This window comes from Natator depressus, chromosome 1, assembly GCF_965152275.1.
Source record: "Natator depressus isolate rNatDep1 chromosome 1, rNatDep2.hap1, whole genome shotgun sequence".
Classification (NCBI taxonomy): Eukaryota; Metazoa; Chordata; order Testudines; family Cheloniidae; genus Natator; species Natator depressus.
In genome coordinates, this window is record NC_134234.1 from 184416849 (window position 1) to 184444061 (window position 27213).

The window sequence follows — 27213 nt, forward strand, 5'->3', positions numbered from 1 at the left end:
GCTTGTCAATCTGGGTTAGGGGAAGCCTTGAGAATGGAAGTTTAAGGGCTTGACTACATGGGGAAATTAGTGTTACATAGTTAGGGTGTGTATTTAAAGTACAATAGCTATTGCACACTAGCTCCCCATGGGGACAGTCTGATTCCACATTAAAACTGCCTTTTTGTGATTTAGATTAATCCATGAAGTGTGGAATCAGTGTGTCAACACAGGGAGTTAATACAGAATAGCTATTCAGTAAAAGCTATTCTGCCTTAGCTATTCTGGGCTCTTCCCCTGTGTGTACAAACCATAATAAAACCATAAAGTTCAGACACTTGCCATCCCAGATGATCTGGGAAAAGGTTTTATGGCATTTAGTTTTCTTTACTATTTTTAATTCTCCTTTATAAAAATTCATATTGGAGCCGTGTTTACGATCCCTTTAAAATGGCAGACATTGCACACAGAGGGCAGAAATTTAGCAAAGCATGCTGGGAATATTACATCTCCCATCATGCTATGTGACTTTTTCACAGCCAGATTGTGTACCGATATTAGTCTGGAATTTTTTTTTTTTTAATTTCTCTCTCTTCCCCTCCCCTTAGCAATGTTTGTACCTTAAATGGAAGTCTGATTTTATTTCCTTGGCTTTCTGCTATATCTTACCCCTGCTGTCTAGCAGGGAGAACCTATGGACACTCGAGGCCAGTTGTTCTTCCTCTGAAATGGGGCATCAAATGAGTGTGAAGAGAAAGAAGATGGGAATTCCTGCATTCTGGGATCTTTAAACAACACAAAGTTCTGATCTATCATGTGGCTCGAATGCATTCAGCTTCTCTGGCTGCTGAGAGTTTCCTCTACGGTCAGCATCCTAACTGCATTCCCTAACATGGCTCCTTACAGAGGAGAGTGGGACTTGAATAACTGTGAACTCCTCCACAGCCAGAGCTACTGCATAAGCTCCTGCAGCACCTTCTTCTGGAGAGGCTGGGGTAATTATGGGAACTCTAGCCAGAGCCCCAATCTCTCTCTCTCTGCAAGCACTTCTGCAGACAGCTGCATTAAGTTAACACCATCAGAGCAAGGAGAGTCTTCGCTGCAGATAAGAAACCAAAAGGAGAAATAAATCACACAAATCCCTCCTAAATTGAAGACTTGAAGATGCCAAAATGCAATGATTTGTTGAGTGGGCTGCAGGAAGGGAAGAAAGCTGCTTTGTTGGGATGGAGGGAGGTCGGTGTATCAAGAAAAGGTTTGTTTACTCAAGTCTTACATCTTTGGATGTAATGTTTCTTGTTCTGGGGGCCCAGCATGATCCTGAGCTCTGAATCTGAACAATCATTGTGGGATTTCCTTCTAGGGATGTAAAGTACAGACCAATGTAAGCCTGAGCCCTCCCACTTCGTGGGTAACCTCTGCTTAGCTTTAGCTGATATTTTCATGGGTAATACAGAGAATTAATAGCCTTGTACTGTGCATAGGCTCTGCTAATTTTGTTTTCCTCTTTCTCTCCTGTTCTTGTGCTATCATTCAGCTACTTTCCTAACTCCGTGCCTTTTGATTCATTTTTTTTTCTTGGTTTTGTGCTCTTACTCCTCCCTTTCTACTTATTGTTCCACTTCCTGTTCTTACACGGCTCCCTTCTTAATAGCATCCTGATGAAAGTGGCAACATATCGTTTATAAAAAGGCTTAACTGAAAACATAAAATAGAACCACTTTTTTTCACCTTGAATTTCAGATAATGAACAGTATTTTTCAAAAGAAATCTGTTCATCGACAACCTGGATCTTAACTCTGCTCTGACCAAAGTAAATGGCTATTCCAAACTTTTTTGTATTAAAATTAGTTTTTAAAAATGAAATTTTAATGAATACTCTGGTATAGGCTATTGTATGTTTCTCCTTTAATTGCAAACCACTGATTTAATCTGACCTGCACTTAAAAATCCATTCACTTAACAGGTACTCCCACATGGGATTGAAAATGAAAGCTTGTCTCCTGTCTGTTTCCAGCCACCAAATAGAAAAATGACTGACTTGCCCACATGCTGTGCTATATCTAGCCAGCTCTGCAGCTTTCCCAATTGAGAGAGCAAGAGACTGGACTAGACCTCTTTAAATTCTCCTTCCTGAGTAAAAATTAATCTGGGGGTGGGGACAGGATAGTTTTTGGGACTGACAAAGGTGGAGCCTTTCCTCTCTAGACCAGATTCAAATCCTGCTCAAACAGATAGTAAATAAAAGCTGTTATCATCTTATGGCTGTTTGGCTTTCAGTTTAGTTTAAACCCCTTCCCAAGTGACATAAGCTAAACCAAATAAGCCACTATTCTACCAGAATAAGAGTGTCCCCAAAGGGAGTTATAGTGATATAATTAGAGGTTTAAATTCACTCCTTAGTTTATACTAAAAAACATTGCTATGTAGACAAAACCTAAAACTGTCTGATTGCCTGGCTGCTGAACTTCAAAGGACACCCCAGTGTCCCTCCTCAGTCTATCTTGGTATTCTTATGGATCCCACTACTGCAGTATCTGAAAAATCAAACTGACAATCTTTTTCTTTGCAATTTTCAGGAGAAATAGGTTGATTACTTAGTCAGGTGTGCATGGAAGACATGACAGAGGGAAAGCTCAATGTAAGAGATGAGTTTTGCATTTAGTTCTGAATGCAGTGAGGCCTGTGCTCATTTTTATCTCTTGCAGGGGTGAATTCTGTAGTCTAGCCAGCTCCTGTACAAATTCTGTCTCCCACACTGAAGAATCTCCCACTGTTGATGGACATTTGAATTGTTCCAGTGGAATACAGCTGCTGCTGAAGGTTAAGGTAGTGGAGGGAGAGCCCTGGCCACACCATTTGCCAGGCTTTTATGAATCTTGAGATTTTATTTTATTTTTTTCCTAATCACTCAGCTGCAAACAACCTGCTGTGTCTGAGGCACATCACTAGAGCTGTATGGGAGTCACACTGACCGGACTTACCCAGGTATCAAACTGGGGGAAAGCATTTTCAAGGGTGGAATGGGAATGGGAATTCAGAGAGCCTACATCTTCAGCAATAGCCATTCAAAAAATAAAAGCGGTCTCTGCTATGCCAGCCCTTCAGCTAGAGTAGTATGCCAAAGTGCTGATCTCACCTAGTCCACATCTAGCGCATGCTGTACCAGGCAAAGCTGTCCACTTCTGGCTTTAGGACTTCTGTCTAAACTGTATAGCAGGTTAGAGCAGAAATCTGAAGATCAAGATTCTTGGGTCCTATTCCTTTATCTACCAAAGATTATCCATAGTCACATAGATAAGATACTGATTACTGAGATTTCTCTGCCTTAGTTTCTCTATCTCTAAGAATTAACAGGGTAGATCTGGTTATTTTTGCTACATTTGTTCTGTGCCTCTTTGACCTTTTGAAGTTATATGTGTGGTGGGGAAAGAAACATGAGAAGAACCACCAAGAAGTTAGAATATTAAATGAGGGGTGAAGAGGATTATAAGTTACTGTTGTTATCCAGCTGGTATTTAAAAGTTACTTAAACCAGACCATTGAACTAGATTCTTGATGACCTAAATGAAACTTGGTCTTTCTTGACAGGCTATAAAGTAAACTGGTCCAAGAACAAGGTCATTTCTGATTATCTGTCTAGGGTTGCCAATCCTCCAGGATTGTCCTGGAGTCTCCAGGAATTACGGATTAATCTTAAATTAAAGATTTTGTCCTGTGATGAAACCTCCTGGAATATGTCCAATGAAAACTGGCAACCCTACTTCTGCCCCCATTGCCATCCTAACATGGCTCATTAAAGGCATGATCTAAGTAGGCATAAAGATGAACAAAACCGGGAAATGCCTGGTCAAGGATTCCTACTGGGATACCTTTCACACACAGGGACCATGAGGTTCAAATCTAACAAGAATCTGTACTATGACCATCCAGAGGCTTTGGGGTAGAGTGGCAACGCCAGGGTTGGCTAGAATGGAGCTTCAGAGAAGGCCTATGTTAAGCACACAAAAAACCTCAGGGGTTTCAGGTTTAATTTCACAGGATTCTTGTGAAATGAAAAGATGATCAAATCTGCCCCCATCATTTAGTCTCTGGCTACATTCATTTTATGTGGATTAAATCCAGGATCCCCCCCAAAACAGAACTTTTTGTAAATGCACAAACAATACACACAGGGAAGCTCTTCTGTCTCTAAATCTCCCTGTCCTGGGTGCTTCAGTAGAACTTCTCTCTTTTGAAATAAGCCAAGTCTAAGGCATAGGCTATGCCTACATTAGGAACTTTACAGTGTCACAGCTGTAGTAAATCCACCTCTCAGAGGCAGTAACTAGGTCAAAGAGCACTAGCTCGACAGAAGAATTATCTACCCTGGGTCGGCTTAACTACATCTCTGAGCGACGTAGTTGGGTCGACCTAACTTTCTAGTGTACACCAGCTCCCAGGCTCTAACTAGGCTCAGTTGCATCTGATTACCTCAGCTCAGAAAGGCCCTTATTTCCCACACAACTGTCTGTCTTGGCAGGGCCTCCCACAAGGGTCATGAATGGGATAGGGTGAACCATGCCGGTGAGGGGGGGGGAGGGATTCTCTCCAGAGGGCACTAAAAATCTGTGCACCCTGTCACAGATGGCCTATGTGCTCTCAGTCCTGTCCAGGGCAAAGTCAACATGTATCCACATTAAAACAAATCTGATTGGCCCTGGGTGGGGCAGTGTCAGCAGAGGCAAAGAATTGGATGTGAAAGTAAATTCCCCTTTTAGCTCAATAGGGGGTCCCTCTAGAACAGGGAAGAAGGACATTGTCAGGGAAGTGATGGGAAACTTGAGTTGCTGCAGTGCTTGTTCTGTGAATAAATAGGAGGCTTCGCTCTCCAGGGCTGCCTGATCAGCACAAAGTTGACTTTAAAAGAAAGTGAATAATAAGAATTGGCTTGGAAAACATGCTAATGTCCATTTCAAACCCACTAACTGAAAAAGGAAAATGTGAAACTTTTATAAATATCGGTAAACTACACTCGCCTTTTGAAGGCAGAAACATTCCAAACTTGATGCTGCAGTTTGAGTCCCTCTTCACTGCTCTCCAACAGAGAGTCTGACTGACATTACTCCAAATAATACAGGATCCCCTTGGATGCTCATTTTTGTGGGAAACTAAAAGACCTCTGAGACCAGCAATCACCATTTTACTGACTATTGGTGGGATAGGACTTCCTAACCTAGCATCTTATTAATTCACCTATAATAGAGTCATAGGGTTTAAGGCTGGAAGGGACCACCAGATCATTTGGTCTGATCTCCTGTGTATCACAGGCCAGCACCTGCAAACTAAACCCAGCAACCAAAATAAGACCAAAGTATTGCAGCCCAAAGGAGACTAAATGATTAAGAGGGATTGAGGTACACCACTGCCCGAGGCCCTCACCAAAGCATGGAATTGATTACAATTACAATGGGGCACTCATGACTGCTCTGACAGGAAAAAACCCAATCCCTCCCTCAGTGATGCTACTCAACTAAAGTTGACTACAAACAGCACAACTTATTGGCCTGAGTAGATCTATCTTTCTAACAAGACAATAGCAAACCTATTCAATTTTATCAAGGTGACAGCTGGTCTTAGTGTCCTGTTTCCCAAGCACAGTCTCAGAGAGCCTTGGCATATCCCCCCAAAGTGAAAAGAATACCCTGGAATTGGCCAAACACTTGTCTAGTATATTTTTTTGGACCATGAGAGAGTGAAAGCAAGGGCTCTACACACCTACTGTGAGGGTGAGGTACATGCTCCTGGAGGAGTGGGGAGAGAGGGGTCTAGTGCTGTCCCTTTAGTTGTGGGGAGGGAACCTTGGTGTACATCCTTTTAATTGGAGAGAGTGCCATCGTACATTCGCTAGAGTAGGAAAAGGAGAAACCCACGGCACCCTCAGCAGTGAGAGAGGAGCCTTCTGCAATAGAAAGAGCCAGATGAAACACTGCAGTGTAATGGCCAGAGAGGATCTGAAAAATGGATTTTCCTGTTGTGAAATCGGAGGTGTAATCAGAGAGCCTGCAGCTGGCAGTTCTGTGGGCCACAGCCCGTGGACTACTTGTTCTAATATTAGAATGGCATGTTCACTGCTTCCTGTGGACTGAAGGACAAACTTACTCACACAAGCATGTATTCTATTTACAATGTGTTTTATCAGCTAAAGGGAAACTGCTTGGGGACATCCAGCTTTTGCTGTGCACTTGGGGCTTTGACGAAATCTGAGGGAGAAAGGGAGACAAGTTTTCAGGCATATAGTGCCAACAAGCCAAAAAAAGCTGCCACATCCTCCCAGGTGAAATCTGGGGCTGAGGGCTGCAGAAGGAGCATACTGTCCTGCTCAGATGAATCAGAGCGTACAAGTGAGGACAGCCATGCCATGTCAGGAAAAAAATAATGTATAGAAGAGTGGTTGCTCCTTAGACTTACAGTCAGAAGAATGCACTGCATGCCCTAAAATAGTTCATAAAGCACTTTACAAACATTAAAGCCTTGCAACCCTCTGTAAGGTGGGTCAGTTTTATCTCCATTGTACTGATGAGGAAAGAGTAAGGTGGTCCTTAACCACACTGTGCTGCATCTCAAAGTTTTAGCCAAGAACTTGATCCAAAACTGAAGTGAGACTCAGGCTAATTCTCAGTATAACCCCATCGATTCACTCTTTGTCTAGGAAATAGCTATCTAAGGACCTTTTAAGTTTCCACTGCTCTTTCTTTCAGCATGCCCCTCTGTATTACAAGGGCCAAAGTCCCATCTTTGGGCTGCCTTGGCATACTGAGAGCGCCCTCTGCCTACCAGCTAAGCCAAAGGCGCAGTTCCACTGTCTTAACCCACAATTCCTTCCAAATGGAGTCAAGCAAAAAGGGAAGAATCTTGGGGGTTCCTGCTGTTGTGGAAAATGTGCGTTGGCCTAAAACCAGCTTCTGGTGGGACTTTTCAGACTAAGCAACAGAAGTGTGGAGAAGGAAGTGGTACAGGTCAAACACTAACACTGGTGCTGCGGGGATGCAGAAGTATGAGGTTCTCTAATGAGTGGGCTGCAACCTGGAAAACTCCCTGTTGTCTGGATTTTATGAGGTTCTGAAGAAAAGGCTCAAGACAAGCCAGTCAATGCAGTATTCGCAATTTCCCCAGTTTGGTTTTTTTAATCGATGCTAACCAATGGAGCTTAGCAAGTTTGGTTTCCATGGACACCTTATTACAAGGCTTTTCACCAGTGTCACATGATAAAAATGACAAAACAACAATATATGAGGTGACATGGGCCACTGGGCTGTGGCAGAGGGAACACTGCCTGGGGGTGGGCAGAATCACATGATCCAATTCCCCAGTTCCCAGCAAAGTACAGAATGGGTATGGGGGGGGAGCATCTCTACCTAAGCTCCTACAGTCTGATGTCTCTTTGCAGAGGTGAGATACTGGGAAAGGGCAGAGAGTAACACCCCAGTCACACTTACACATTCCCCAAGCAGAACACAGGCTTTGTGAGGGAAGGCTTCTCAAAGCCCAGTCTCCTTGCAGAAGAGTCATTGGAAAGGGGGAAATCTGGTTGTGAGAGGCCTTCCATCACCGCCACACCACAGAAAAGACGTTGGAGATGTCTGCTATTGCCCAGTTCTACTTGCTGCTGGAGACAGAAGGTGACCGGGACGATGTGGGTAGAAATATCTCATTTAATTTCTTTCCACTGAAGTGGAGAACTGCAGACAGCATCTTCTGTTAGAGATGAAAAGTTCCCTGCTACACTATCAAGTCCCTGAGCCATTCAGGCCTTACTAATAACCTTGAATACTTTAAGATATTAACAGGTCCTATTTTCAGGGATGGTTTCTTCCTAGACCAGGTACTCACATCTGGCAGCAGTGCTCTGAGCCCTCAGTTACTCTTGCACTCAGTAATAAATAACCTGTCTACTTTTCAACCTTCCAACTTTCCATATCTGTGAGACCTGGGCACATACTATCTTGTTTCTGATTTGTCAGGGCAGACCAGCAGAGACCAATCCAGAGGTGGAGAAGTCAGCATCCCTATCTGTGGCTCAGCTGGCAGGAAAGTTCAAGGAGCAAGTAGCCACCATTTCTGGAAAGGAGGTAAGGAGCAATTCAGGCACAGATAACAAAAATGGAGAAATGGGAGACTCATCCCTGGCCAGTGAAGGTGGGGAGATTGGGTGATCCAAGCATTAAAATAATGGCTTGAGTTTTGGATAGCAACTTTTATCTTGAATGATCCCATTGTGCTTCGCAAACTGTAGTAGAACACACAACAATCTCATGCACAGTGTACGCTATACATTCTAAATTTACATGTAGACATTCTTGCATACCTATTCCAGCGGCTACTAAAAGAAGTTTGTTAGCCAGTGGCAGGATGTTTGTGCTTTAGGGACACTGAAAAGCCTGCTAAGACATCCATGAGTTCCCCAGTGGTAGCTGGCATCAAAGCAAGGTGCACATGTATAGCTCAGCACTGGGCCTTTTTGGCTACTGATTAATTAGAAAGCACCCAACTAGCTTTTCTTACTCAAATGTTTTGATATTTATGAAACAGAAATGAGACTCTAAATAGTGAGGCTGAACAACAAACTAAGCAGCTTAGAAGCCAGCATGCATCTCACTAGCAGCTCTCCATCAATAATAATAATAATAATAATTAATAATAAATAATGGTGATAGGTTCCTTAGCAATCTTCTGTAAAGCTCTGAATCAGCTGTCCAGGGCTCAGAAATAGTGAACAAAGTTTTGTCCCTCTTTATTTGATCCTAAGCAATTCTATCCAGTCACAGCACAGCAGACACACAAACTGCAGTTTAGTCCGTGTGTATACACACTGAGACCTAATTAACTCAGTAACTGTTGGATTAAAAACAAACAAAACTATTATATGCAAGGCATGCATCTCACAAATGTTTCCAGTGAGGACCAGCATATACTGCTATCAGGATTCCCCTCCTCCCCTAAAAGCAAGAAGTTGACGTTCAGTGGGATTTAAACAAATGAAGATAGCTGGATCAACTGTCTACAGCCAAACAAAAAACTATCTCAAAGATTATGCAGTTTTAATTTCATGTACGGGGGCTACAGTATGACTGAACTCAGGAGTAATAAATAGGACCCATTAGAGTTCAAGCAATGGTTTATTGATGGGTTAGACAGCATAGATTGGCACAGCAGGAAAACTGGTGCAGTCTTGCAGGTTGTTGGAATATTACATTAGACAGGACTCATGTTCTGCTAGCAGCTGGATTGACTCAATGTAATTGAGGACACTGGACATTTTACTAGCCCCAATATGCTGTCATTTCTCACCAGAAAGCATCCCAGTCAGAGCAGCCTTGTCTTTCCTTCCTCTTCTACAAGGTATAAGGGCGGATTAAGGTAGAATAACTGAATCCTTGTAATCCAGGCCTGCTTTGCTGAGGCCTAGATGCAGCAATGAGTCAGTGAGAAACAGAGTCTGTTGGGAAGCAGGAAGGAAAAACCTCTCTTGGTAAGGGGGACTGGAAGAGAAGTCTAGGAAACCAGGGTAGGGGTGACCGAAAGAACTTAAGCAGCAAAGGTACCCAAAACTGTGATGAGTCTAGGCCCCAAATGGCTTTAATCCTCTGAGGAGGCAGGGAAAGTCAAAGGACTCATGGCCGCTGGTCCGCTTTCTGTGACCGAGCGAGTCCCCTACTACCATCACAAACACACATGTCAAAAACAAAAATCATTTCAGCATATCACAATCCTGGTGAGTGATGTAATAATCATGGTTGCCCGACCTCACTATCTTTGTGGTCATCCTGATATCAGAATGGTGAGCTATGTCCTGCAAACTTAGCATACAGGACATTAATGGATGCCCACAAAATATCACTGCCTCGCAATGTGGTATCATAATGTTGTGATACGATGACGTTTCCACAGCATAGGATGATACTGCATACCAAGATTGTGATGTGTCAGGATGATATTATGTTGTGATGGGATGACATGGTCACAGCTTGATTACATTGCTTCACACAATGATATTGCATTGCTATCTGCTGACACAACATCACCAGTTAACAGTGTAAACCTCATAAAGCCATGGTGCCCAAGTTTGTCACTCCAGACAAACTCTCTAAAGTGGCCAACTCTTCGAAGATGGAGTTTGCCACAATCTGATGTTTGTAACTTTCCAGATCTCTGGACATTAAGGGGGTAAAAATTATGACAAAAGTCACCAAATATTGCACCACAGAGCATATTGGTAACTTGCCAGAAGGTCACAGAAATTGGCATAAAATAGAGGAAATTTCAGTTTCTCTCATCTCCAACATAGAAACATACACAATTCAAATCAAGTTGGAGCTTTCCACACTGGTGTAAGTATAAGTTTCAGGTTACTTGCAGGGGCATGACTGTGCAAATGAGATGGATTTTTGGAGAGACTGCGCTGATGTCTGTGCTAAGCCTCTCCTCATACCAGGGGTAAGCTAGATCCTCCCAGGAGCCTGTGTAGGTTCAGACTGAGAGGAGTGTTTGTGCAGTTAATAAAAAAGTGCTGTCCCTTCTCTCCGGACAAACCTGCTTTCTGAGTCACTTGTTAAACATCGCAACTTGGGACCTGTAGTCTCCGTGAGCTGCACCTCCATTTGAAAGATTAGCAAGGCTGTGGGCCGTGTTCAGAACTCTGAGCTGCCCTTCAGCCCCTGGTACCACAAGTAGGATAGTGAGCTCAGTGAATGAATGAAGCAGGAAGCTGAGGCCCGTTCAAAAGATGAAAGCTTAGTGATTAGCAGAGACAGGAAAGAAAACAAACATTACAAGACCTTCTACTGTGGGGTTTCCAATGGGATACTTGTTAGAGCATCTCCAAGCATGTGGCTGCTCTTGGAGACATCTCCACCCCCACACTGCTTTCTGTTGGGCCTTCTGCAGACACACAACACTAGAGGCTGCCTTCTGGTGCTTGAATGTAACCTCCTTGCTCTTTCTTTGTCACTCAAATGGCTGTCTTTATCTTCAGGTACCAGGTAATAAACCAACCCGGAGGAAACCACCATGCTCCCTTCCCCTACACACCCAAAAGGTGGAGTTGGGCCACAATGGGGAGCCGGTGAGTACCAATGCAGTAAGGAAAGAGCTTCCTTTTTGCTGAGTCTTATTCCCTCTGATTCCCTAAAAGGCATGTGAACGTGGGCCTACCAGAGGGATCCTCTGATAGTGAAACATAAACCATAAGCTCTAAAGCAGAGAACACTTCCCCTATCCATCCACAGCAATACCCCACACATACTCTGCTCCTTGCTGCCTCCTTACTGGTGCAGACACACGTACATGTTCCAGTTCTGCTTCTGAGGTTTCTCCTTCTGTGGCACCACATCTCCATAGGATCCACCTGATTCTCCCATACCAGCTCCATCCTCACATCTTAAGCTCTTTAGGGAAGGGACTGTCATATGTTGTTTATACAGCAAAATGGAGTCCAACCTGGTTGTGGCCTTTAGGCACTACTGCAACATAAATATTAAGTAATAATTTGCTCTTGGATTCTTCCCTCCTTCTAGATTCACAGTTGAAAGGGTGAATGAGTGTGTAATTTATCCAGTGCCAAACATATCTCTTCAGATACGCTAGAGGAATAGTTCATAAAACACTTTACAAACATTAAAGCCTTGCAACCCTCTATGAGGTACGTCAGTTTTATCTCCACTTTACTGATGGGGAAACCGCACCACAGAGAGGTTAAATATCTTGCCCAAAGCCATGCAGTGGCACAGCCAAGACTAGAACCCTGGGGTACTGACCCCTAGTCTTCTGGGACTAACCATTACACAATCCCTAATATGGATATACTAGTCAGAGGAGACAGAATCCCATTTTCTCTCAAAAGAGGGCACTGTTTGGGTGGTGGGAGGGGAAAGGGAAGATCATGTAGAGGGCTTGGCTACCTTCTTTTGATGATCTTCCTCACAGCGGAGTGATATTACTCTGTACAGTGCTCTCCCCTTCCTCTGACCTGTGTGATCTAATTCCTCTTTATCATAGACTTAATGGCTGGACAGCAGACGAGGTGAGAACAGTGGGAAAGGGAAGAACAGACTCCTTTGTAAAGATCCCGCCAAAGCCTTCAGTGACAGATTCTTCACTTTCCTTCCTCTTCTTCCATCTCTCACTTCTCAGGATCAATCTGGACCGGTTCAGGCTTCAGAACTTTTCTTTTCTTCGTCTAGTTTATTTTGGTCTTTTCCTGTTTGTTTACAGAAGCAGTCTCCAAATGCTTGCCCCCTTCCCAGGGTCAAGGTGAAAAGCTCTCCCCTGATTGAAAAACTGCAGGTAGGTGCTGGATGCTTTCAACATGGCTGTTGTAACTCTCAGGGAATTAAACTGATTAGCCTTTTAACATGGCTCCTATATTTGTATCCCTGAGGATATGTCTACACAACAGCATGAGTAGAAAGACAAGTACTAGCTCTGTTTGAGCTAGAAAGCTAAAAATAGCAGTGTGGCCATAGTGGCACAGGCTGCGACTTGAGCTAGCCACCCAAGTATGCACCTAGGGGGTTGGGTGGGATTGTATTGGGCAACTAGCCCAAGTCACCACCCATGCCAATGTGACCACACTGCTATTTTTAGTACAGTAGGTCAAGCAGAGCTAGCACGTCTGTCTGCCCGAAGCACCCTCCCAGTTGAAGTGTAGACATACCCTAAAAGCTTCTCACTTTTCTTTTATATTTCCCAAGGAACTCAACAGCTTACCCAGCATTTACTACTCCCCTGTATCTGTCTATAGCTGGTTTATGCCAGTTAGGACAACTAACAATATGTGAGTCTCTTCACATAACGCCCTGCTAATGCCAGCTGGCACGCCTGGTATTGTGAGCTTCCTCCTAGCAGTGCCCAAATAATAGCATCCTGTTCATGGCAGGGTTGTGCTCAAGTCAAGAACACTCAACTATCCGAACTAAATAGCACTGTTCAATGGGATTCCAGAAGTGGGAGCCCCATCACAAAGCATACCCAGTTATTTCAATGGTATTCTCTTGTTAAATTCAGTGATCATTTGAAGGGCCTGAGAGTGCCCACAGCTGCAAACTTCAGGTGCTATCTGGCAAACACAGAATGATTTAAAGTTCCTTGTTGTTATTGACTGCTCTGTTCACAGCCTCTCCTGTGCAAAGCTATGAGAGACATATTCACTTGGCTGGGACACTGGAAAATCGCTAACACTGCAGATGACACAGGAATGGTCCTGAGATCCAGCTGTTCGGGAAGGGCAATTGTCCATCCAGAAATTCTCCACTTAGGATTGTTTGTTGACAATATCACCAGGAGAAACACAAAACCAGGAGCTATATCTCTTATGTCAGCTGGGAGGCTATCATGTTTGTTAAGGGAAAAGGCTCCCCCACGTGGTCACTGTGTGATCATATTACCATACAAAAAGAAAAGGAGTACTTTTCGCACCTTAGAGACTAATAAATTTATTTGAGCATAAGCTTTCGTGAGCTACATCCGATGAAGTGAGCTGTAGCTCACGAAACGTTATGCTCAAATAAATGTGTTAGTCGCTAAAGTGCCACAAGTACTCCTGTTCTTTTTGCGGATACAGACTAACACGGCTGCTACTCTGAAACCTGTTATTACCATACAGTATGTTGTTTCAGTCCACTTCACCTCTGACAGGGGGAATTTGGGTGGCAGGTAGAATAACACCAAAAATCATGATATTAAATCTGAGGGGAGGTTTATTATAATGACTTCTTGTTTTTTTTTGTAGGCCAATCTGGCATTTGCTCCAGCTGCCCTGGTGCCAGGTACATCTCCAAAAAGCCCAGGTCTGAAAGTCATACCATCTCCCTTTAGCACTCCCCCTTCAACTCCCAGTAGCCCCGGCATCCAGTCCCATTCCAGTGAATCGGATGAGACACCAGTCAGTTTTGATCAACCACCAGAGGGCACTCACCTGAAGTTTTATAACAAGGTATAGTGTCTTCCAGGCCTTCTCCAACACAGGAAGCCAAAGCCAGTTTACTGCTTGGAGTGGAAGTGGAACAGTTGTCTTACCCTCCAATTCAGTCTTCACAGGGTGTGTTTGCAGCCAAATGAGGAGATCGCTGCATCTGTTTTGAAATTCCCTCTCACTGTGATCCACTGGACTCCCTCTTTTGCCTACCTGCAAATAGAGTTCCATAGTCCAGATTCCAGCTGGCTTCAGGTGATGAAGTGGCATGACTCACCTGCTTCAACTCAACATGAGCTGGACTGATTACAGCTTTTCAAACAACATTATGTCAAAATTAATGACCAACGCTTAGTAGTGCAGTGCGTTAGTATATTAATACGGCAGCTTGCAAGTCAAATAAACCTTGAAATTCTGCAGTGTGTTCCATGCCCACCCCTTTAATACAGAGGCATAGCCCATGGAGAGCCAATCATACAACACTTAACCTAGATCTGAGCAGGACAGGCTGTATTGACTACTGGGAACTGTAGTCTCTGTAAACCACAATTCTGGATTAAAGAAGAAGGCAGCTGGTTAACTTCTCCAGTTTATGCAATTAGGTGCAGTTCTTAGTTTGCAGGCTAGCTGCCAAAACAGCCTTCAACTGGGAGAAGTTGGGAGGCCCAAGACATACCAGAATAGCAGGGGCTTCTGCAGATTAGGACTCAGATGAATTGGCAACAATGGGGAGAGAATCTGGACTGCTTGATTTCACCATTGGTCCTCAGATTACTGAGAAGTAAAACTTCTCTATCCTTTCTCATCACCCCAGTGCCCAAAATAAAATGGCAGAGGTTTCCAAAGTAATTCCTCACTCATAAGTAACTATATATCAAGTCTAGTGTCCTTGTAGTCAAACTTAACGTTTTCAGATTTGATAATGTAAATTGGAGAGAGAGCCACAGTTAAAATGGGGTAATGATCTCTCTCTACTTATTCAAAGTGTCAATGAGAAGGAGAACCAGTGTCTTGAGTCACCAGCTAAGCATCAAAGTCATTCACCCTAAGTTTCTGGGCTGACACTGTACACTGGTGTGGTTTATTTAAATTCTTCAATCTCAGCTTTACCTGTTCTTAGGTGCGGACACGGGGATCACTGAAGCGCAGACCCCCTTCCAGGAAATTCCGAAAGTCTCAGTCAGACTCCGGAGATGGTGAAGATTTAAGGGCGACTGGATCATCTCAAGAAAATGGGGCCAAAGAAGAGGATGGTGATGAGGTATTTGTGCCTAAGAGTCAGAAAGAGGAGTCACAGTCACCTGTGTGTGAAACAGGCAGTAAACTGATGCAGAAACAGATAGGATCCAATGAAAAGCCACCCTCAGGGAGAGGGTCCAGCAGGACAGAAAACAAAGAGGAGAGAGAAAAAGAAACAGAGGCAGTGAAACCATGCAAGAGCAGCACAGGAGATAAGGAGAAGCCGTGCCAGAACCCTCCAGGGGAGGAAGAGAGGAAGTCATCCCAGAGCACGCCAGAGGAGAAGCCATGCCCAAGTACCATGGGAGATAATGATAAGAAGTTGTGCCAGAACACCCCAGAGAATAAGGAAGGGAGCACTCTGGGGGAAAGGGAGGGTGGCAATGCCTCTGAACAGGAAAAAAGGAACAAAGAAAATAAAGAGGTGAAGAAGGAAGAAAACAGTGAGGGCAAAGACACCCAGGAAACATCAGACACCCAGGAAAAGTCCCTGAAGATGGGGATGTCGCAGCTGGCAGCAGACACAGGAACTGCCAGTGAGCATCACAGTGTGCTGCCAATGCAAGAACCGGGCACAGAGTAAGTATGAAGCAGAGATGAGAGAAGCCACCATGGTAATTACTCATGAAATACCAGAGGTTCTCACAAGCGTTTTGCCTTAAAAATAAAAAGGCACTTGTGCCAGAGTGTCAGTGTTACCATTTCCCTCTGGTGCTTGTTAAATCCCAGTACAAATCAACTTCAATATCAGAGCATCTAATACAGACAATTAAAAGGCTCAGCTCCCCAGGCTGGCATGACAATGAAAGGGATGGTAGGTGAAAAAGAGAAAGAAAGAAATGCTGACCTTTGACACTTTGCTCAGCTGCCCAGTATCTTGAAAGTACATGTGGCAAAAAGCATTTTTCACCCTGAGACCATTTAGATTAAACTGTCTGATTAAAAGGGACATTTTCAAACCTCTTGTTGGCACTGTCAGCCCTAATTGTGGTGCAAGCATACCAATTTCGTGGTCACCCACTGAACCACACAAACTTGTTCCTTCTAAATCAAAAAACACAGGCCTCTACCACTTGAGGTAAAGGAGAATTTCCACTAGCTATATTAGGGTTTACACTCATCGTACCTGGCCTTTAACCACTGGTGACCAACATAATCCCACACACCTAAACAGGTCTCCCATTCCATCCAAGAGGGCAGTGGTGCCACCTGCACACTAGCTATTACAGAGTTACATTGATGAAAAGTCACCCCAGCAACATGGGACCCTCTCCATTTCCCCCTGTCCTGCTTTCTAACTGAACTATCTGAGTTTGGAGGGCTCAAATCTGTGTCTTAAAGGGCATGTTGTAGGGAGAAAAGATCCAGAATGAATTTGGATAGGAAAGTTTAAAAACTGAAAAAAATTGATTCCCTGTCTTCAATCCAAGTCTGACCCAGCTTAGCTGGTGAGAACAGAGGAAATCAGTCTGGAGTGGTCTGGCTGTAGCTGTCTTTCAAATTTATAGCAGGAAAACCATAACCCAATTATAAAAGATGGCCAAAAAGACACTCAGATTCCAGACTTTCCTAGCGACTCCTATCAATATAAAATTGTAACATATGTTTATTTTTATAACTTTCCTTACTGTCTTCTATCATTCTTTCTCTCTCAAAATGCTGAACCCAATCAGGATACAGGAGACTTTAATGTGAAGAGAAGCCAAACAGTCCAATGAAGGTGCAGCTACTGGAGGACTCTCCCTTGCAACAGAGCAGCAGAATATTAATAACATCAAAGATGTCCACTGCCCTTACCCATAACATTCTGTAGCAATGGGAAGGAGAGACTGGAATTAAGACTTTTTTTTTTTTTTTTTTGCTGCAGGGTTCAAAAAGGATGTACTGGCTGACTCTTCTTGGGGTATATTGAGCAACTTCATGGCTATGTCTGGAGACCTGATGCACAGTAGCATGGGCATGACAAACACCATCGTTTCTGGGCCCACTGTTCACCATTACAGCAGAGTTCCAAATTTTGTTTGCTCCCCCATGTTGGACTTTGATGCAGTTTATCAGTTTTGGACATATATAAGTTGTGCCTTTTTAAATAGCTTCCTTTGAAATATTTTCAGTTTTCAAATGTAAGTAAATGAAGTTTTTAAAAGTAGGGAAAAATGATTTTCTCTCTACACATATATATGCTGTATGGCAGACAATGTGAATCCTAAATCTGGAGAAGATCATTTTTAAATGGTTTATACAGTATCTTTGATGAATATCTACTTGGACTAGTGTTGGGCTGGCAAATCTGTATATGAAACACCTAACAGCTAAAGATTATTTTTCTATAGGATTTTTTGTGTGTAGTTTTTTTTTTCGTGCTCGTGAGAAGTAGCAACTGAAGTACCATATCCACAGAACACTTACAGCATGGGAAGTAATAGTGCAAGCTTTCCTCATACTACTCCACCACTGTATTCAACTGTTACACTCGATCCTTGCAAGTAAGTCAGTTGTCATGACATCTTCAGTCTTTGGACTCTACTGAGACTGCCAACAAGTGGCCAGTTAGAATCACTTTTAATTTTTTTGTGATATGGACACTTGTTTACTGCAAACTGGACTGAAATTACCTATACATTTCATGTAAGCTAGTGAACAGCCTATGTATGATTGAGTTTCACTTACTATGGCAGTGGTGGGCAACCTGTGGCCTGTTAGGGTAATCTGCTGGCAGGCCGCCAGACCATTTGTTTACATTTGCACAGCCACCTGCAACTCCCAGTGGCCGTGGTTCGCCTATTGCCTAGGCTAAATTTGAACTGGTGAACTATCATCCCATGAAAAAATTATTTTAAGGAGCCAGGTTCTCTCCTTAGAGTGGGAGTTCTCAAACTGGGGGTCGTGACCCCCTCAGAGGGTCGCAAGGTTATTACAAGGGGGTCACGAGCTGTCAGCCATGCACAGGGTTGGCAGCCTGAGCCCCACCAGCCCAGCTCCATCCTCAACCCTGCTCCAGCATTTAAGAGTGTTAAATATAAAATCCTGTGTTTTTTAATTTATAAGGGGGGGTCCCACTCAGAGGCTTGCTGTATGAAGGGGTTTGCCAATACAAAAAGTTTGAGAACCACTGCCTTAGAGCATTTAGGAGTGTTTGAAAGGACTGGACAACAGCAGAAGTACTCAGATACTATGGTGATGAGGCCATATAAGTGCTTGGAGCTGGCATTTAGGGTTCTGTTAAAACTTTCAAAGGACTAGCTGGCTCAGGGGACTAGTTGTGGTTGGGCTATGGAGCCATTTACCTCCAGATTGCATTAGCTATTGATTAGTCTACATGAAATGGGTTTGGGGAAGTATCACAATCCCATTCCTGACGGACAGGTGTCCACCTCACTAAAACCACCAGCACATTATCTGACACCCAACACCGCCCCTGACCCGACAGTATCACTGAAGAGGCCAAAGTCTGAAATGGCCATTGAGACTGAACTCCCTTTCATCTTTGAAGCAGTTGCACCAGGACAGTGGTTAGACACACTGGCAAGGCAGAGAGTGATGGAACCTGGTTCTGCTGCACCTGCTCTGTGGATGGAGATCTATGAGGCAGAGGGTCATTCTGTTCTGTGTTTGTACAGAGCCTACCACAATGGGATCCTAAACCATGACTGGAGCTCCTAGGCACTACAGCTATACAAATAAATAATATCCTATGTGTCACCTTTTACCCGCACTAAAGTCATAAAAAGACAAATGGATTTATGTTCTACTTAATGTGTCCTGCCTCCCATCCTCCCAGATGAAAGCACTAAGGTATTGTTCATTCAAAACCAGTGAAAAGTGATTGGTGTTGCCATTTGTACCTAGAAGAGGTTTCTCAGTATATGCAACCCTCACACCCTCTCTGAGCCATGTCAGCAAGTGTCATCACCTTTGAAATCTGTTTTAATCGGCTTGCTTGGACTTGTATCTCAGGCCAGGCTGCAGGCATCACTGTAACACTTCTTTTCTCAGCTGATGTATCTGGACGTGTGTGATTGTCCATTACTGTATATATGCGTGTGCATGTTTAGAGAATGTGTGTGCTGGTCAAGCGGGTGGAATTTGTCCCCCTCATCTTGAAAATATAATGGAAAAACAGAGGAAATAAAACAGTGGAGTTGAAAAGAAAAATAAGTGTTTCTTCCTGGGGAGCTGCAGAAGCCCAAACCAGGATGGGTAGAGCTGGTAGCAGCAGGCAGAATGAGGGCGGGATTACAACAAGGGGATAGTGTAGTGTTAAACCATCAAGTTTGAAATTTGTGGACTACCTGGAGCTAGGTCAGTACTGATAGCTCTGACTTAACTATTCATCCTCTTAAAGTTCACTATGTGAAGGTCTTCAGGATGAGATCTTAAAAACACAAATCCTACCTGTGTAGCCATTAAAGATTCCATTGGTAAGAATAGAAGTTTTTCCTTCAGACAAAATTGCCCCTCCACACCCACAATGGTGTAGCAGGTATGACATCACTCTCTGCTTCCATGTGGCAGACACTACTTAAAGGGGCTCTTTCTTCTGTTGTCTGTTTATAGGTCTGTTGTTATTCTATGGTAACAGACAGAGTCCTAGAAGGAGAGATGGGGAGCTGTTCAGTATTGGATTGAGGGTGTGTAGCCTTGCTGAGTGGGTGTAGAGAATTTACTCCATGAAGGACATCTTAGATCAGGGGTGGGCAAACTTTTTGGCCTGAAGGCCACATCTGGGTATGGAAATTGTATGGCCGGCCATGAATGCTCACAAAATTGGGGGTTGGGGTGCAGGAGGGGGGTGAGGGCTCTGAGGAGGGGCCAGAAATGAGGAGTTCAGGGTGTGGGAGGGGGCTGGGGCAGGGGATTGGGGTGTGGGGTGTGTGTGATTGCTCCAGCTGGGGGTGCGGGCTCAGGCGTGGGGCTGGGCATGAAGGGTTTGGGGGGCAAAAGGATGCTTCGGGCTGGGACCGAGGGGTTCGAGGGCAGGAGGGGGATCAGTGCTGCGACAGGGAGTTGGGGCGCAAGAGAAGATCAGGGGTGCAGGCTCCTGGAGGCGCTTACCTCAAGCAACTCCCAGAAGCAGCAGCATGTTCCCCCCTCCAGCTCCTATGCGGAGGCACAGCCAGGCAGCTCTGCGCGCTGGTTCCTGGCCAATGGGAGCTGCAAAGCCAGCACTTGGGGCAGGGGCAGTGTGCGGAGCCCCCTGGCTGCCCCTATGCATAGGAGCCAGAGGGGACACATGCCGCTGCTTCCGGGAACCGTGCAGAGCCACGCCACGCGTGGAGTGGGGCAAGCCCCAGACTCCACTCCCCGGCAGGAGCTTAAGGGCTGGATTAAAAGGTCTGACAGGCTGGACGCAGCCCACAGGCTGTAGTTTGCCCGACCTGTCTTAGATCAAAGACGCTCTGTGTGTGAAGAGTGAAGAGAGGGGTGGAGAAAAGATATGCGTTAAAGCAGGCAATCTCCCCAGCTTTTCTGTGAGTAGGTCTGAGCTGCAGACCTCCACATATCTCCTGTGTGGACCTGCTGGATGATATTTACTAGTTACACACAACCTACATTAAAAACTATTTTATATAAAAACACAAGGGGCCCTGGACTGTGCATTCAGACCAAGGGTAGCCACAGTGGCATCTCAAAATCTCTGGATAGAAGAGTACAGGATCAGATCCTAAAACTCTTAATGATTGGACAGGAAAACACCACAAGTAAGGAAATTCTATTATTTATATAGCACCTTTGGCATGCCTGGTGCATTACAGGTAAGTAGTGTAACAACACAAGCTTCCTGCCCAGAAGAAATTTAGAGAAACAAAACACAACAGCGTGGGGAAAGGAATGCAACATCAAAGCTAAGAGTCTGGGCAGCTGTGTTCAGCCGAGGTCTTCTGAGTTCTGTGGTTGTCTTCCGGTTTTAATGGTTTAGACTGAAACGGGAGCCAGATGAAAGGCCCAGGAGGTGAGCAAGGAGAGCAGCTATTGGTGGAAGAGTGATTTTTGGAAAGGCATTGCCAGCACTATTAACACCTAGTTCTTACCCACCGCTTTTCAGCGACAGATTTCCATGCACTTCACAATCTTTTAACGTATTAGCCCCGTTTCACGAAAGGGAAACCGGAGCACAGAGGGAGGCTACGTGAACGGCCTGGCTCACCCAGAAAGCCTGTGATGGAGCCGGGGGTTCAACCCAGGGCTCCCCAGTCCCTAGGTCACTTGCTCAGCGCCCAGGCCGCAGGGCCCCGAGGGGGCGCGGGCAGCGCAGAAGGGGGTCAATGGGGAGGCCAGGAGGCAGACAGGGCTTCGGCACGAGGAACGACCCGGCTCCGATGTGCAGCTAGAGGAGGCTCTTCTGGCGGGGGGGGGTCCCACCCCGGACGCTCCTCCAGGGGCCCCTCCCACCGCAGGCCCGCGTCGCGGGGGGCGGGGCTGGGCCTGACGCGGCCAGAGGCCCCAGGGCGGTGAATTGAACCTGGCCACGCCCCAGCCCGGGGAGCCCCGCCCCCTTCGCGCGCCCACCCAGCCGGCCCCCCTTCCTAGATCCCAACAGGGCAGAATCAGGGCGGGAGGGGCCCGCTGTTCAGGGAAAGGGAGCAATATCCGGGTAACTCGAGCAACCGTCTCCGGAAGCCCAGTGGGGAAGGGGGGAGGGGCGGACGAAACCATGGTTCCACGATGGGAGCAGGGGGAAAGACGGAACGTCCGGACCGCAGCGTGTGTGGGGAGCAAAAGCGGGAAAGATCGCCCCCCCCTCCACTAGGGATGAGCTCGCCCTGCTCCGAACCCAGCCGCCGTTGGGGGACAGTGTGTTACCTCAGAGTTTAGGGGGCTGAGGCGTCCCCAGGGGAAAGCGCAGAGTGGGATTCCCCACAGAGGGCTCGAGTCCTACCATCAGGCGCCCTCCCCCACGGCAGGAATCGGAATAGTATCTGCCAGATGGGGGCGGCTGAGCGGGCTGACTGTGGGCGCTGGAAAGGCGATACCATCAGGCGGGGGGATCCTAGTGGGGAGCGGAATGGTATCTTCCAGCCGGGGCCGTCTGTGGGCGGAACCATCCGGTAGCGGGGCGGGGGAGGGACCGCACTGGTAGTGGCTGGCGCGCTGCAGGGAGGAGGCGGGATAATAGTGAAGAGTCTGGCTGGGGAAAAAGCAGCAGACAGCGGCTCGTTGGTCTAGGGGTATGATTCTCGCTTCGGGTGCGAGAGGTCCCGGGTTCAAATCCCGGACGAGCCCGCTCCGAAGGGGGGGCGCGAGCCCTCCCGTTTTGTGGGTTTGATCCCTCAATTCATTTTATTGCATTACCTGCACAGCGGGGCCCCGAGGGCAGTAAGGGAGGGAGCCCAAGGTGAAGTGGGTGGGAGGAGGGCAATGCAGAGAAGGGGGGGGTAACTGGGGTGGGTGGGAGTTGCACAGGGGGAAGGGGTGCACAGGGGGGCAGTGGCTGGCCGGGCATCCTGGGGGCAGGGAAAGTAGGGGATCGTGCAAGTGGAGACACAAAAATTGAACAGTGAGATCAAGCTGGTTTTCAGGCTGGGGAGGCAGGCAAAGAGAGATTGCTGTATTGTTTCCCTTTGTAAATACGGGGGAGGTGTACCCCCGTGACAAGGAGGGTTAGGGAGGGCATAGGAACATGGGGAGGACAGGGTCATAGGGAGACGAAGCAGGGGGCACAGGGGGAGAGGGGAAATACACAGGCAGCATCCGCTGTCCTCGTGCACCCCAAGATGTATTTCTTCCCTTCTTCCTGCCGCCTTCCCTGCCCCCCTTGGGCTCTCTACGTAGTCCCCCGCCCCGTAATGCTAGTCTCATTAAAGGGTTGAGCAATATTATTAGAGGACGAAGAAGAGGAGGATGTATGGGGGTACTTGTGGGAAAAGTGGGGCTAATAATAGTCCGTGTGGAGGAGGCGAGGGGACTCACGAAGCAGTGAGAATAAATGTAATATTCAAATTAATGCACTCTCAATACAGAAAGCAAGAGGGCCATGTTTTTAGTTGCAGATATTTCCTCATTTCTTTTATCTTGATGTGTAAATGTACTTTCAATAAAAACAGTGTAAAATGATCGTAGAACTGTTAAAGTGTTGGGAAGAGAAAAACAGGGCTCGTCCGGGATTTGAACCCGGGACCTCTCGCACCCTAAGCGAGAATCATACCCCTAGACCAACGAGCCACTACATAAGCACTTTTCTAGCTACTGCAAAGGAAGCTAACGTTGGTTCAATCCTATCCACGTGGATATTTCTGATTTAGCCAGTTGTTACGCTAGCTCTATTCTGCCCACTATGTAGGTTCTTCCACCAAGGATCGTTCATTACCCCTTCATTTGTTATTAGAATTTTTATTAGACTCAAATTAATTAATTAGATAAACAATACTATTATTTGTAATAGAGCTAATAATGCACATATGACTGCACAGACTCTTTAATCAAGCCTGAGGGCCAGTGCATGATCCCTTTTCATCCTTCAGATCTGTAAGAGCTGCCTTCTCCTTGGGAAAAATTCACCTCTGTGCAGTGACCCAGTACAAGATCTATAGACCATTTAAGAGCTCAAAATTAAGAAGGAATAAAAGCCCACAGAAAACAGGCTGTTATAACAATGTCAAGCAGCAAAGTCACCTTGTTTAATGATAGACAAATATTTAATTTAATAACTATGGTCCCAACCCTGCAATCTGAGCCACACAGATGGATTCCTCCAACTGTGAGGATCCTCACTGACTCCAGTGGGATGCTACATGGGCATAGGGGTGTCTGCTTTTATTCAAAAGTCTCTTGGGCATTATACACCTATCTGCCTGTCATATTTACAAAGAACCAATCACCATAGCATCCAGGTGCTGAAGTACAGTTATATAAGAGAGTCAGGACTCAGAACAAAATTAGATCTGCTCCTACCGTCTTATGAGTCAGTCACTGTATTTGGATTTTTAAAAATTATCTTAGCATTGTTATTATTGGTTGGCTTTGCAAAAGATAAGGTTTTGCAGCTCTAAAGGTGGTCAGACTAGGTTACATTCTGAGCTCAGTTTCACCTACAATAGTCTATTTCTTAGCATGATCTCTGAGCCTTGGCTTACGCTAGGAGTGATCTAAGGGAAGCGCTATGTTTTTCTACAATGTAGGCTGCAGCTGTGCTCATTTTAATACAGAGGATGTTTTAATTGAGCTGGAACACCATTCTTGCACCTGTAGTTTCTCTGGAAAGGACCACTCCAAGGCAGTGAACTGGTGCACTGTTTGGTGGACCATGCAATATATGAACCATATTGCTTGGACTGAGACTGAGCAATTCCACAGTGGGACCTGCAGAGTTCTCAAGCAGCTCTGTTTGGATCAAAATAGGCTTTTTGCAGCACTGAATGCTGCATCCTGCTGCCCATTTGAGCAATCATGGAAGCTCAGATCAAGATGGGATATTGAACACTAGGACTCATAGTTTCCACATAGGGACATGATGTGCACAAAACAAAACCACCAGTATGATCTGCAGGACAATCTAAAAAGTTTGTTCCAGCACCTCCTCTTTTGACACTTCAGTCTTTTGTACCTCATGTTTATTACCTGAAAAGAATAGGTCCAGAGTAGGCCTCATCCAAATATACTTGAAGAGAGATGCTCTTACAACTCACAGGGTGAGCTGACACTTTAAGTGGTTTCGGGCTCAGCTGCTCTTGTGTGAGGCTTAGCCCACCTCCCCAAGTGAAGGGAATGAACGTAGGAGTCACATGACAAGGAGAAGTATGTGACTAAACCAAGCTTGCTGGGATAAAAAAAGGGCAGGCTATTTAGGAGAAAGATTAGGTGGGAGTGCTCTGTTAAGATGGAGGCTACTAGCTAGAAAAGGGGCTGGTGAGGAGGCAAGGGTGAGCATCCAATGAAGTGAGCTGTAGCTCACAAAAGCTTATGCACAAACAAATTTGTTAGTCTCTGAGGTGCCACAAGTACTCCTTTTCTTTTTGCATATTGGCAGAGGCTCTAGGAAGTAAAGATGGGACAGTTTGTTATGGGGCAGATATAATTGTTTCACATCCCAGGATGGTAACTTGTGGTAGAGGGTAGGTGTGGGTTCCCCTGTGATCTTCCTTGTGCAGAGGTACAGCTGCTCCTGTCAACAGGGAGGAGAAGGGACTGACTAAGGACCAGGAGGGCTGGATGTTGGACCCAGGTGAAAGGCTGTTTGGGAACAGGACAAATCCTTTGAGCAATGGTTATGTATGGCAAGAGGATGGGAGAAAAATTTTTGTTGTTTGTGTTTCTGTTTGGACTCTAATTCTGAAAGGGGTAGACTTTTGTGACTTAGCTGGAGTGATTTAACTATACTGGGGGCTGGAGAATCATCTGAGAAGGAAAACTGAGGTGTAATACTAACTGGAAATCAGACTAGGTAAGCCTCTGCAGTGGCCTTATCCTCAACTGGTCCTAACGTCATGGGAATCCAGGGTCTCCCTAGAAGACAGGGGAAGTCATTTTTCTGCCTGATACACTTTAAAAACCTGTTTGATGCAAGATGCACCCAGCAATGAATTTTAAAACTGCTACAGAGTAGAATAACATACAACATGGTTAAATGTGTTCATCAGTTATTTAAATATTAAAGAGATTGTCCCCCCCCCACCCCCACCAATCAGATCTTCAAGAAAGAGATGGGAATAAAAGTGGGATGTAACCATGTCTCTGTCCTCTTTTGTGTATATAACAGCAGCCTAGTGACTTGACTGCAGTAATCCCCTAACCTGTCTTCCATGAAACTACCCCCAAGTCTGCAAAAGAACCAATATTTACTATAAACCTGCTTCAGAACATAGGCTGTGCAGGTCAACTAGGCAAAGACAATGATCTTTAGGTGGAAAAACTACAACAACCAAAATAATTCAACTTTGTTGAAAGAAATGGGAAAACACACTGAATTACCCTTACCCAAATGCATCGGGGAAAATCAAACTAGGAAATGGAAGCATTACGAGAAAAAGCCTCAGAGACCTTCTATTTTCCTAATCCATCAATCCTACTGTACGTAGTAAATAGTGAACCAGTAAAGTGCTTAAAACCACTATGGCTTATTGCTAATAGTAGTCAAGGTAGCAGGCCATACTGAGGCATTTTTGCTTATTGCTAAAAGTAGCCAAGTCAGCAGGTCCTAAATTGGTCATGCAGAGGCCTCAGCGTAAGCAAGACAGGAGGGGAGAGGGTTTTGGGTGCCACAGACAGGGTGGCTTGACCCCGTGCCCTTCCTGCTAAGAATGTTGAAATTGCTGATGCATGTATTTTAGAAAAACAAGAAGTCCGTTTATATGCACCCTCGGGAATGTTTGTCAGGGCCCTAAGGCATGGACACTCTGAAAAAAAAAATCTCTGGTTAATCAACAATCATAAGGTGCTTGATCTTTTAAACCTGCTTACTTAGCAAGTTTTCTTTAAGGGATATGTCATTGTATTACTAATGTATAAATAAAGGGAAAAAGTTTGAGGTAGTGGGACTTCTCAGAAGGGGCTCTTCAGGGACGCTCTCTCTGGACGCATCTTGGTCTCCACCGGCAGACAGAAGCCTGGCCAGCTGAAGCCTGTCACGGTGCCACTTGAAAGCCTTGCTCAGCTTTGGTAATTATCGAGGGTTGGGGGTGTTTTACTAACCTGTTGCAGATGTGTGTAAGTGCTTGAGACAAAGTAAAGTTTAGCTTTAAGTGAAAACACTCTTGTGTTGTCCTGTTTGTGCCAGCCATCTATCAGTCGAACGGCCATGTCTCCCTTGATTTATTTCCTGACACCACCTTGCGCAGAGTAAAAATTACCAAGAACTTTGGGTTAAAAAAACCTCAGGTAACACTACTACTGATAAAAAGAGAAGGAGTACTAGTGGCACCTCAGAGACTAACCAATTTATTTGGGGATAAGCTTTCGTGAGCTACAGCTAACTTCATCGGATGCATGTAGTGGAAAATACAGCAAGGAGATTTATATACACACAGACCATGAAAAAATGGGTGTTATCATACACACTGTAAGGAGAGTGATCACTTAAGATGAGCTATTACCAGCAGGAGAGCGGG

The 27213-nt window shown here is 45.3% G+C and overlaps 1 protein-coding gene and 2 non-coding genes across 4 annotated transcripts in view; 2 read left to right on the forward strand and 1 right to left on the reverse strand.

The window, feature by feature from the left end:
* Positions 1-17468, forward strand: part of RCSD1 (RCSD domain containing 1) — a 38860-nt gene extending 21392 nt beyond the window's left edge. Inside the window, exons 2-7 of one of the 2 annotated variants that reach the window (XM_074972253.1) lie at positions 7983-8090; positions 10994-11083; positions 12232-12303; positions 13748-13951; positions 15051-15748; positions 17037-17468. In XM_074972253.1, the coding sequence (XP_074828354.1) occupies positions 7983-8090; positions 10994-11083; positions 12232-12303; positions 13748-13951; positions 15051-15748; positions 17037-17061 (1197 nt within the window). In that variant the 3' untranslated portion in view covers positions 17062-17468. Of the gene's footprint in view, positions 1-7982; positions 8091-10993; positions 11084-12231; positions 12304-13747; positions 13952-15050; positions 15749-16842; positions 16880-17036 lie in introns of those variants that run through there. The other variant, XM_074972254.1, reaches the window with a different exon arrangement.
* Positions 17469-22321: 4853 nt separating this feature from the next.
* On the forward strand, positions 22322-22393 carry TRNAP-CGG (transfer RNA proline (anticodon CGG)). The gene has a single exon. It is a non-coding gene; the product is annotated as a tRNA-Pro (tRNA).
* Positions 22394-23260: 867 nt separating this feature from the next.
* TRNAP-AGG (transfer RNA proline (anticodon AGG)) lies at positions 23261-23332 on the reverse strand. Its single transcript has one exon. It is a non-coding gene; the product is annotated as a tRNA-Pro (tRNA).
* Between the last annotated feature and the right edge of the window lie 3881 nt (positions 23333-27213).